At 43.8% G+C, this 12743-nt stretch overlaps 1 protein-coding gene across 1 annotated transcript; it reads right to left on the bottom strand.

The window, feature by feature from the left end:
- Positions 1-2299: 2299 nt before the first annotated feature.
- On the bottom strand, positions 2300-6017 carry olfcr1 (olfactory receptor C family, r1; the record flags this gene model as incomplete). Its single annotated transcript, XM_080889127.1, has 10 exons — positions 2300-2722; positions 2802-3083; positions 3309-3502; positions 3627-3750; positions 3862-4071; positions 4271-4810; positions 4917-5105; positions 5237-5416; positions 5638-5729; positions 5846-6017. 10 exons carry the CDS (start codon positions 6015-6017, stop codon positions 2300-2302), a joined length of 2406 nt encoding a protein of 801 aa, XP_080745253.1.
- Between the last annotated feature and the right edge of the window lie 6726 nt (positions 6018-12743).

The raw sequence follows: 12743 nt of genomic DNA, 5'->3' as shown, positions 1-12743 counted from the left end.
GGCTCTTTCGGTTCAGCTCACTAAAATGAGCCGACTCTTTCGGCTCCGAACCGGCTCTTCAGGTTGTTTTGTTGCTTTAATTAATTTGTTATTAACAATAATATAAAATTATGCACAAAAGGAATTACTAATGTAAAAAAAAATGGTTTTATCTATAAATGTTTATATATAAATATATGCGGTGGCCCCTAGAGACAAAACACGTACAAACTCTTCCAAAACAGAGCTACCTAGATCACTTAAATTACACAATTGAAAGCATGAAAGCATATGTGTATTGTTTGTGTATTTATACACAAGAATTCATATATAGTCAAATAAAAAAAATAAAATAAAAAATGTTCATTTACCTGTTATTACCACACACCAAATATGGTCGTTGGTACTTGCTGGCTTGTGTAGCCACTAGGTAACAAAAGTTCAACACTGCCCCTAGCATCCTGGAGCACTTCTGTTGTCTTTTGTACGTGTTTTGAGTTTTTACGTGCTTCTGAGATTTTACGTGTTTTGGAGTTTGTACGTGCTTCGGGGTTTGTACGTGTTTTTACGTGTTTTGGAGTTTTTGCGTGTTTTGGAGTTTGTACATGCTTCAGGGTTTGTACGTGATTAGAAGTTTGTATGTGCTTTGTCTGTAGGGGCCACCGTAAGTATACTTTTATTTATTCACTCCACATAAAATGTAATAAATAAACCATATAATACAAAAACCAACTATTCACATTTCAACTTTTAACTATTTGAATTTTCAGCTTTTTCCTTTTACAAATTTTAAGTGACACAACACAAAACACTGCAAACCACAATACAATTAAATATAAATTATAATATGAAAACAAAAAGAAGATGCATATTCTGTCATATGGACCTGTATGAATAAACTTTCTGAATCCTTTATCATCTGCAACTGGAAATAGTTGTGGATGATTGTACCTTTCTAATGTGACGTTGTTGTCCCTGGCTCTCTTTCTCTCTCTCCCTCCCGCTCTGTATGGCGTTATTTTTGTGCCACTCTCCGGTTGTTCAGTCTGACGTCACTAGCCGTGTCTGGGTCTAAACTCCGCTGCAGGTCCATATATCAAACGATCACTATGGCATTACTGAGAGTTGAAAAACTGTCTAAAGTCTTTCATCTTTAATAAAATGATCAGCGTTCTGCTCTACCAGGTGTAACAATTGAGTTTAACATCCAGGCATCCATGAAAACGGAATTTATGACATTTAACGGAGTTAGAAGTTAGCAGGGAGTTAGCTCGCTAGCTTCTATCTAAATACAATATAGCATGTCCTGACTGCGGGGTTTTGGAAACAAATTAAAACGTACAGCTCTGTTATCACTTCCAGCATAAATGAAGACAGAAAACTAAACAGCAGTGACGTTTGTAGGGTTACTGAAGTTGGGCTAGCTGGTATATAATGATGTGCTACGTGACCGCTAGCGACACAGCTATGTTAGCTTAATATAAACAAGCTAACCTTTTTTCCACTCGATAAAAGTTACCGTGAGTGTTCTCGGTGGTCAGGAACAAATGTAATCGCATGGCAGGATGCTGTAAAAGGACCAAACTTCAGCCAGGAGAACAACTGAGATAATCCATCCACAATACGAGGTTAGTCATTCATATACTGCTGCATGGGCTGGGCTGTAGCTACATCCTAAGGTTTTAAAAACTGAGCTTAAATAAATGATTAGCTGTAATAAAAGACGAGGGAGGTCAACAGTGATCACTGACTGTTTTAGGAGCTTTTTGAGATCAAATAGAAGAAAATACATAACATTAAACATGTTAACAACACAAAAGCCATATTAAACGCAGACTACTTTAGACCCGGAAGTAGGATTCGTCGCGTCATCACTGAACAACCGGATTCTGAGCAAACCTAAAAAAAAAATTGAGCTCTGTTCCTGTGCTACTGAGTGCCGCCTACTACTACTACCGCCCCTCCCCCCTCTTCCCAGCGTAAAGCACAAGGCTCGCATGCTGAGTGAAGCGAAAAAAAGTGCGAGAGAGAGAGAGAGGGTGAGAGAAAGAAAAAAAAAAACCCACATTGACACGATAAGTTAATATGGGTGGTGTTTTGTTTTCATCGAAGGTTTGTCTATAAAACTACAGTCGTATTGTATATACATTTGCAATAATATATTAAAACTTTGCATGATCATTCTTAATTCTGGATAAAGTGAATCAAGGTTTTTCTATTAATTTAACAACAAACAAAGATAAATACATAAAGATGAAGTGCTGATATAGATAAATCGATAAATAATAATTATTTGTCATATTTTGTTAATTTACTTTTGCTACCTGGCCATCATATATTTCTTGGTGTTTCTCTCAGGCCTCAAAAGAATGATGAAACACTTCGGAGCAAAAATACAGAAAAGTAAACCATAGCTAGAAGCCAGGATGGCAAAAACTTCCACAGCAACAGTGTATTTACCAGGAGAGCTAAGGTAAGCAGGCACAAAAGCCACCCAAACAGCACAGAAAATCAGCATACTGAAAGTGATAAGTTTGGCCTCATTGAAATTATCAGGAAGTTTCCTAGCAAAAAAGGCTAATATGAGACTGGTGCAGGCCAGCAGGCCAATGTAGCCCAAAATCAGACAAAATCCCACCACAGAAACCATGGCACACTCCAGAGTGACCTTTGAACCTTGAAAACCCAGATCTTGTCGAGGCACGGGGGGGATGAGGGATAGCCATATGGTACAGATGATAATCTATATGAAAAATAAAATGTTTTTAGACAGATGTAAAAATACAAAGACTTAAAAATTCAAAACAGAACATCTGTATGACCTGTATGCATGTAAGAAGACAGATACTTCCTCTCTGTTGGCCTGGACCAAACCATTTTATCAAGGCTTCAGCACCAGGCCGAGCTGAGCGAAATGCTGCCAGAACCACAATGGTCTTGACTTTCAGGCAGGACACACAAAGCACAAAGCTGATCCCAAAAGCTGCCTGCTGGAACCGACAAGACCAGACTGATGGACGACCAATGAACACGAGTGAGCACAGGAAGCAGAGCTTGATTGACACAAGAAGCAGGAAACTCAGCTCTGAATTGTTAGCCCTCACCTAAAATTAAGAAAGTGCAGCTTTATAAAAGTAGTGACACAGATAATATCAGCCACATGTGGAATAATTATGTTGTTTTAATATTTTGTCAATTATTTAATCTTGAAGAAAAAACTGACATGAGATGTCAAATAAAACCTAACAACAAAAAAACTGCACTTGCCAACTGCACACGATGTTTTCTTTAAAATGTACATTATAATGTTGTGAACATTTCTTTCTCACCACAGGTGTGTGACGGTAGTGAAGGAAAACCACAAAGACAACTGTTGTCACAGTGACACCGGTCACAGCTGCTGTAGTAAGAGTAATTCCCAAAGTCTCATTAAAGGCAAGAAAGTCAAGCTGGCGAGGGATGCAGGCAGTACGTTTAGCATTAGACCAGAGCTCTAGGGGACAACGCTCACAGTCAAGGGAACCTAACAGTAAAAAGAGTGGAGAAGGAAAGAAGAGGAGAAAGGAAAATCAAACAAGAACAGCAGAAGTACATGACTTTAAATCAAATGGATTTACAAGGAGGGGTTTAGATTGCAATTCCATCACCAGTTTTATTGCTTATCTCTCCTGCAGCACATGGAATACAGTCAAAGCAGCAGAGAGGTTTTCCTTTCCTGCTGACCTTTCTGGTCCCTGGGGGGCAGATCTCACTGCACACCGAAATAGGCACCTAAATAATAAGCCAACACTTATTTTTAAGCACAATATGTGTATTCCAGTTAAGAGCAAGAAATGCACAAATTTACAAATGTACAGTTTACATTATTTTCATATAAAATACCCGATTGGATCCTGTGATCCACTGAATAGCTGATTCATTAAGATGGAGATCAAACCCATCCACTTGACCAATCAAAGCAGTTTTTAGTGTCCCATCAGGCATTTTCTGCCAGTTAACAAGATCATACTTTGCTGGAATATCGGCTCCTTGAAAGTAAAATGTTTCATCTTGTGGTGTGGTGAAGTTCACTTCTTGCAAGTGCTGCAAAAGCTGTAAAATTATAACAATCGTGAAACTAGAGTTATTAGAGTTCAATGATAAGTGCAATACTGAAACATATGGAAATGTTGTAATTACAGCATTGTGGGTACTCATGGGTCGGACCAAAACCCTGTTCAGTGTCTAAAGAATGCAACATGGATTTTTATTACATTTTTTAGGGAAAGGATGATATTCATGATTACTTTACCTCTGTGGCCTTGATTTGTTTTGGAGAGGAGCAGGTGGAGATGTTGTTTTCAGAAGAGCTGTCTTTAATGGGGCAGAGAAGGCTGTGGAGGGCATGAGCTGCAGCATAAACAGCAAGGTAGACATTATATGTCACCCTTAGCTGGGATGCATCTGTAAAGAGATTCTGTACTTTTTTCAGAGACTCCGACCCATTGCAATGTGATAGTGAAGCTTTCTGATCAGACATAACAGGAGGATTTGAAGTTAAAATATTTGATTTATGGTTAGACTTCAGTGTGGAGATAGGAGAACTGAGCATTGAGGAGGAAGATAAATGAAGACTACACCCAAACTCCACTTCCCAGAATTCTCTTAAGAACTCATCATCTGGATGGTGAATTGGGTGTAAACGTCGGAGATAACTTTCAAATCCAGGTATAGCTGAACTTCTAGTAGCAACACCAAGAACACCGTTTGCCACTTTGCTTGTAACTGAATTTTGGACCAGATCCCCACTAGTGCTCCAAGCCTCACTGGCCAAAAACTGTCTATCAGTCACCTAATAAGCAAAAGAAAAATTATTTTAAAGTTTATTTTGTTTTTAAATATAATCTCGAACTTTTTTTCAGCATGCATTATATGCGATAGGCATTACAGCTTCTCACATTCAGTTTCACAAGTTGCAGGAACAATTCCCTCACATCTGTATACCAGGTGAAGATCAAAATCACCCTTGCAGTTGAGGCTTGAATTGTGAGGGCTGCTCGTCTGGCATCACTAATGATATTTTCCCTTTGGAGAGTCTCTACAAATGCCAGGCAGACACCTGCTCCCTGAATCTCCTCCTGAAATACCTGACATATACAGGTGAAAGAAGCCTATTACATTATCACACTGTAAATGTAGTTATATAATGCACTTATTACTGTATATTTTAGAGATATAGCTGAGTAGTCTAAATGACTGAAATAAAAGATGCAAATACCTTTACTGCCATGTAGCCATAGTTATTGTTTGCTACAACTGCTCCAACCCAAGTCCAGTTGAAGCGTATAACAACCTGGGCAACAGCACGTGCTTGGTAAATATCACTGGGGATTGTTCTGAAGAAATTTGGATACTGGAGCCTGTCACTGAGACAAGGACAGGTGGATAGATAGCTGATCTGAAAGACACATACACACACACACACACAAACACAAAAACCTGCATCTTATAAAGGTTTTGTTTCTGTTTAAAAAAATCAGTTTCTCCACTGTCATAAAAAAGCATGAATATTTCTTTGAGTAAAAGATATAAATTCAACCAAAAGATGGCTCCACTTATCTAAAAACAAACAAAAAAGCTCATATACAGTTTTTATGGTGCATTCAAAACAAAACTCACAAAAGGTATGGAGAGTGGCCCCAGCACTGTGGAGAGTATCTGGCTTGTTATGGATGAAGCACCACCAATAATCATGGGGACAGATTGACCACCTGAAAACAGAAATGATTGATTTAATTAAACAACATCTTGTAGCAGGAGTAGAAAAAGTAGAAAGCAAAATTGCTGACAGATTTTTTGTATGTTTTCTGATCAATGAATGAGTTACCCCTCCTGTCTTTAATTTCTTCTCCATGCCCACTAGAATAATCTGGAGGGTTTGTGGAGTTGCAGCTGGTGTTGTCTCCACCAACGAGTGACAGTCCTGACTGGAGAGCCCATGGTGGGCGCCCACAGCTGTCAAAAATATGATAGCCCAGCTTGATTCCTGGTAGGAGCATTGTACTATGATTAATTTCCTCCAGTGCAAACACCATAGCATATATGTACTGCAGTGGAACATATTCTAAACTGAGAGAGGGGAGATAAAATGATAAAATATAAATTAGTGAATTTTGTTTGAATAATTTTTGTAAAACTGCAAGTACAAATCAACCAGCAAGACACAGTAATTACTCCTATGTTATATCTATATATGCTCTTATTCTACAGTAATCAAAATATTCTCTGTAACTGAGTTTTACCCAGTACATGGATTGTAGTGTGGCAGCTGAGTGAAGTCATGGTCTATAGCTGGAGGCTGATAATGAAGAGGAAAAAGACCACCAATAATTACATCTCCATCTTGAAACAGACCCTGGCTACTTGGTGTACCCCAACGAGAACATGTCAACATCTGATCACACAGAAGTCCATCCCGGATTCCCAGTTCTCTTCCCACAAGCCACACAAGCAGCAAAGATTGGGATGACCTGGACCACACAATGAAGAGCCAGGAAAACCAAGACATAGATGCAGCTGTTCTACACATTTAGAAATGTACAGTACATTCAATTTGGTTTATTCGCATGAGTTCAATCAGTGTCCATAAACAGTTCCTAGAATGAAAATATCAGATTACACTAAAACCCCAAATATAACAAACTGTACAATTTAAAAATGTGTATTTTCATACACCAGCTATAACATCAGTTGGCTGCTGACATCCATCCTCCTCCTTGGAGTAGATGAACTGCAGATGAGGGCACTTTATATAGAGGCAGGGCCTTTTGGTGAGCAGGTGAACATGACGACACATATACTCCCAAATCAGTCCTCTCAAGACGTGACACGATAGTACGAGTGATCATTATGCCTTGCAGATAGAAGATGTGGAGTTAGGATGTGTATGTAGGTGTGCCTCATATAGTATTTGGTCATCTTTTAAAATTATCTCTTTATTACTTCTGTAGTGGTCATGTATTATTTTCATATTTGGACTGAAAAGCTTCCCCTGAAATACTATAGTTCCCAATTACTTTAATGGAGGTATCAAGAGATAAAATATATGAGTACAAATGCACATTTCATGCAAAATAATCAAACGCTTAAGGATGTTTAAGTCATTAAGAGTCACAACTTTATTCCATAAATATATAAGAATGTTAATTTAACTTTATGGCTTTGAAAAACTGTTCCAGCTAAAACCCTTACATTGTGAATGTAGAGGTCCAACCACCTTTAACAACCTCATTTAACTTAGTATGCTCCTTTATCATTTATTGTAATCTGTGATCAACGCAAAGTTATGTGGATATTTACCAACCTTACTGATTGCCACATATTGGTTAAATGATGACAAATCAGGGACAAGACTAGTGAATTGACAAAATATTAGCCAAGGTGAAGATCAATTTAACTTTGAATTACAAATAATGCAGATAATGGATACAAAAAGGCTGTTCATTCTGTATTTTGTTTTTTTATTTTTGTTATTTATGTATTTGTTCTTTACAAAATGGAGATATCCATAACATTGATAGCTAGAGGACTTTTGATACACTTTTTTGTACACACACTAACATTGTCATGGTCCTGGGTTATCTGACCCAGCGTTTTGTGTTTTCTATTATTGTTTATTGTGGTTTCTAGCTCGTTCGGTTCGGTTCTTCCTCAGTTTAGTGTTAGTCATCCCTGCCTGTGTGTTCCCTCTGTATAAAGTCTGTGTTTCTTTGTATGTGTGAGTTCCTGTTTTAATTTGAAGGTCAGTGTCTCGGGTTATTGTATTCTGTTTTACTTCTCTTAGTCTCCTCAGCTCCAATTTTCCCCAGCTGTGTCTCCTCCTGTTTCTCATTCCCTGATTGCAAAGTTTCAGTCTGTTAGAGAAGTGTTTCTTTCTCGATCCCTCAAGCACCACTGTGGGACTGTCTGCTGCATAGAACCAACTGGACGGCCTGTGTCTGTCAGACCCCAACACAAAGCCCCACCCCAGCTTTCAACTCTGCACTCAGGCTACATTCACACGTCCACGGGTATTTTTGATAACCGAGATTTACCGTTTGAGCTTTTAAAAAAATCCCGTCCACACTTGCAGTTTTGAAAAAATATCTTCGTCCACATGTAAACGCTAAAAACATAATGTTGGCCAATCAGAAGTCTAGAAGCCTGGGAGGTAGTGGTGAGCAGATCGATCCAAATATCGATTCTATCGATACCAAGTCGGCATCGGTATTGGATCAATACTAGCCCGGTGAGATCGATTCTTTAAGTTCCGCTGTTGTTTGCAATGCTGGGCTTTCGACAAAGATGAAACAGCCAGGTCACTGGACTCGATGCTCCTGTGTCAGCGCAGAGCTGACACAGGATGTTTGATTTGTTTGATTTGATTTATGTTGCGCTGTCACGTGATGTGACTTGACACTTTAGGGGGTTGTTAAGTTGTTTACATATTATATTTTATTATATTACATATTATATATTCACCAGCTATTTCTGTTGTTGATAATTTTATTGTAATTTTTGTATTCTAGTTTCTCAGCAGTACTTATTTGTTTTAATTTGTTTACTGGTTTGCGTCCACTTTAGTCAATTATTTATTTACTAGACAGAAATTTCATAAAACAGTATGGAACACTGAAATCCCATCTGTACTCTGATCGTATTAATCTTTTCTGTATAACAATTTACTTTTTAACTGCATACTGCAGTGCATACTGCAAACTGCACATCTCAATAGACTAAATGTCATGGTCCTGGGTCGTTGACCCAGCGTTTTGTGTTTTGTGATTATTTCCCTCTGTTCTAGTTATTCTGTGTCCTCCCCCCTTGTGTCCGGTTCGGGTTCTAGATTTCCTGTTTTGTTCTGAAAGTCTGTGTCTGTTGTCATTGTGTTCAGCTTGTGTCCTCCAGTCATCATGTGTATTCAGATCAGCTGTTCTTCCCTCCTGTGTGCGATTACCCGATTACCTTGTGTGTGTGTGTATATATAGTGGGTGTCGGTCTGTGTTCGTTGTCGGCTCGTCTGTGTTTCTTGGTATCCTGGTCCTTGGTCTGCGTCTCTCTGCTCCACTCTCCGTTTTGTAAGATTTCAGGTTTGCTCTTTAGTTTCTCCCAGTTTAGGTTTGTCATTACTCATGCTTCATTGCCTGTTTTTGCCACTGCCACCGTGTAAATAAACTTCACTCGTATCATCAGTTTGCTGCATTTTGGGTCCTCCTTTTCCTCCACTCCACACGGCTCACTCCGCCAGCCGTGACAGTACGAGCTGACCAAACATGGACCCAGCGGCATCCGCACCTCCCGAGGAGCTTCGGGAGGAACTAATTGACTCTGTTTCCAGGTTGGTTAACCTATGGCTCGAGCATGAGGGGGAAGAGTGTCTCCGCGCTGTAGAAGCCAGGCTACAGCAGCTCATCTCTGCTCACTCCTGGCTGCTGGACTCTCTTCACCCGCTCGCACAGGACTTCATACTCAACGAACTGCACCTTCACCCACCAGCCGCTACCGCTTCCCAACTCAGCCCGGCGGCGAAGATTTTGCCCGGCCCGCCGGAGGTTTTGCCCGGCCCGCCGGAGGTTTTGCCCGGGAGGAAGCGACGATCGCGCCGTAGGCGCATCACCCCACAGCCGAAGACTAGGACTTTGGAACTGCCAGCTGTGGTGAGTGAAAAGGACCCTTTTTCTGTTTTGGACTGTGTGTCTGTTTATTCCGGGGCTGTGTTTTTTGAGTCGGCTGCCCTGCCGGTAGCTCAGTTAGCTGCCCAGCAGCCACTAGCTCAGTTAGCCACTCAACCGTCACCCCCATTACAGTCACACCCAGACCTATTAGACACTTGGTTACAATCCATAGCTCAGTCAATAGCTCAGTTGACAAGAGACTCATCCGCCTTATTATCACCTATTCAGCCATCGTTGTCACCAACTCCTCCTGCACAACAAGTTAAGTCCATCCAACCCGGAAAGAACTATTTTTCACCTGTTCATGTCAAGCAGAGAGACACACCACATAATATTGTAATCAGTCCTCAAAAGCTGGCCAGCCCAGAGACTGTGACACACTCCAGGGCCTCCCCAGAGGCTGGGTCCCAGCCCCCGGCCGACTCTGGACCCCTGGAGATTAAGAAGCCAGCTGAGGACTGTATCCGGCTGTCGCTGCCCGAGCTGGGTCAATGCTCTGTGCAGCTGCAGTCTGCCTTGTGTTTGCCAGAGGCCCGTGTGCCTGCTGGTTCTGACCCGTACCTGCCAGAGGCCCGTGCGCCTGCTGGTTCTGAACTGTGCCTGCCAGAGGCCCGTGCGCCTACTGGTTCTGACCTGTGTGTTCCAGGGGCCCCGGTGCCCACTGGTCCAGAGACTGTTTTCGCTGGGGGGCCCGAGGAGCCCGTCCAGCCTCCTGCTTCGCCTGCTGGGGGGCCCGAGGAGCCCGTCCAGCCTCCTGCTTCGTCAGCTGGGGGGCCCGAGGAGCCCGTCCAGCCTCCTGCCTCGTCAGCTGGGGGGCCCGAGGAGCCCGCCCAGCTTCCTGTCTCGCCAGCTGGATGGCCCGAGGAGCCCGTCCAGCCTCAAGACTCATCGGCTGGAGGTTCAGGAGAACCTAGCCAGCCTCCTGTCTCGTCAGCTGGGGGGCCCGAGGAGCCCGTCCAGCCTCAAGACTCGTCAGCTGGAGGTTCAGGAGAACCTAGCCAGCCTCCTGCCTCGTCAGCTGGAGGGCCCGAGGAGCCCGTCCAGCTGCCAACTGCAGCCTCATCATCCTCGCCAGCTGCAGCTTCATCCACGCCACGGGCAGCAGCAGCTTCTTCCACGCCTGCAGCGCTACAGTCTCCGGCTTCCACGCCGTCGTCTGCTGCAGCCTCATCATCCTCGCCAGCTGCAGCCTCCGAGCCTTCATCCTCGCCCGGTGCAGCATCGTCATCTGCCTCGCCTGGCCCGGCTGCAGCATCGTCATCTGCCTCGCCTGGTCCGGCCTCTGCTTCAGCCTCGTCTGGTCCGGCCTCTGCTTCAGCCTCGCCTGGTCCGGCCTCTGCTTCAGCCTCGTCTGGTCCGGCCTCTGCTTCAGCCTCGTCTGGTCCGGCCTCTGCTTCAGCCTCGTCTGGTCCGGCCTCCGCTTCTGCTTCAGCCGCGTCTGGTCCGGCCTCCGCTTCTGCTTCAGCCGCGTCTGGTCCGGCCTCTGCTTCAGCCGCGTCTGGTCCGGCCTCTGCTTCAGCTTCAGCCGCGCCTGGTCCGGCCTCTGCTTCAGCCGCGCCTGGTCCGGCCTCCGCTTCAGCTTCAGCCGCGCCTGGTCCGGCCGCTGCTTCGGTCTCGTCTGGTGCTGCGACGGCCACGCCACCTTCGGGTCCCGAACTGCCGCCTCGACATCGGCGGTCATCTACCAGGCCGCTGGTGGAGCGTCATCGTCAATATGGACGACCTCCTAGACGCCGCCGCTGCCTTCCGCGCGGTCGGCCTCCAGACTTGTGTCATCGTCGCCATTGCTGTCCGCACGGTCGGCCGCCTGAACGGTTTCCTCGTCGCCGCCGTTGCTGTCCGCACGGTCGGCCGCCTGAACGGTTTCCCCGTCGCCGCCGCTGCCGTGTGCACGGTCGGCCCCCTGAACTGCCTCCACTCCGCCACCGCTGCCTTCCGCTCGGTCGGCTTATGGATCTACGTCGCCGACGTGGCCGGCCTCAGAAGATGAACTGTCCTGGACTTCTGAGTTGTCAGCCTCCGGGCCGGCCTCCTGAACTGTGTTTTGTTCTCGTGCTCCAGCATGTGTGTTTTTGTTTTTGACAATTCTCTCGGTTCGCTGGAGCTTGTGTTGGTCCCTCCGTCCTGGGCCCCCGCCGCCCGCCCTGGGTTGGTCGTCTGTTTTTGTTTTGGGCTGTCTGGAGCCAGCCCTTGGAGGGGGGGTACTGTCATGGTCCTGGGTCGTTGACCCAGCGTTTTGTGTTTTGTGATTATTTCCCTCTGTTCTAGTTATTCTGTGTCCTCCCCCCTTGTGTCCGGTTCGGGTTCTAGATTTCCTGTTTTGTTCTGAAAGTCTGTGTCTGTTGTCATTGTGTTCAGCTTGTGTCCTCCAGTCATCATGTGTATTCAGATCAGCTGTTCTTCCCTCCTGTGTGCGATTACCCGATTACCTTGTGTGTGTGTGTGTGTGTGTGTGTGTGTGTGTGTATATATAGTGGGTGTCGGTCTGTGTTCGTTGTCGGCTCGTCTGTGTTTCTTGGTATCCTGGTCCTTGGTCTGCGTCTCTCTGCTCCACTCTCCGTTTTGTAAGATTTCAGGTTTGCTCTTTAGTTTCTCCCAGTTTAGGTTTGTCATTACTCATGCTTCATTGCCTGTTTTTGCCACTGCCACCGTGTAAATAAACTTCACTCGTATCATCAGTTTGCTGCATTTTGGGTCCTCCTTTTCCTCCACTCCACACGGCTCACTCCGCCAGCCGTGACACTAAAGGCATTTAAAATTCTTATTTTTCAACATTAATGAAACATTTGTACCACTACAAAGTAAAAACAACACAACATTGGACTTCTTTTATAATGGTGTTTTTATTTTATGAATGTGTTTGTTACCTAAGCAATTTTTGTAAAATAGGTGCAGTGCAGATTTTTTTCAAAAGAGTAAAATTTAAAAAAAGATAAGAAATTTGTCAATTTTTTTTCTTTGACAGCCTGACATATTTTGTCAATTCATGTCTGAGTGAATATTTCTGATTTCATATAGCTTAGTAAACACTGACAATAGCTAGCAGATAGTGATGCAAATGCAGCTCCGTCA

This window comes from Rhamphochromis sp. 'chilingali' (genome assembly GCF_963969265.1).
Source record: "Rhamphochromis sp. 'chilingali' genome assembly, chromosome: 8".
NCBI classification, from domain to species: Eukaryota; Metazoa; Chordata; class Actinopteri; order Cichliformes; family Cichlidae; genus Rhamphochromis; species Rhamphochromis sp. 'chilingali'.
Note: the sequence above shows the minus strand (reverse complement) of the source record. Positions and strands in the feature narration are given on the sequence as shown.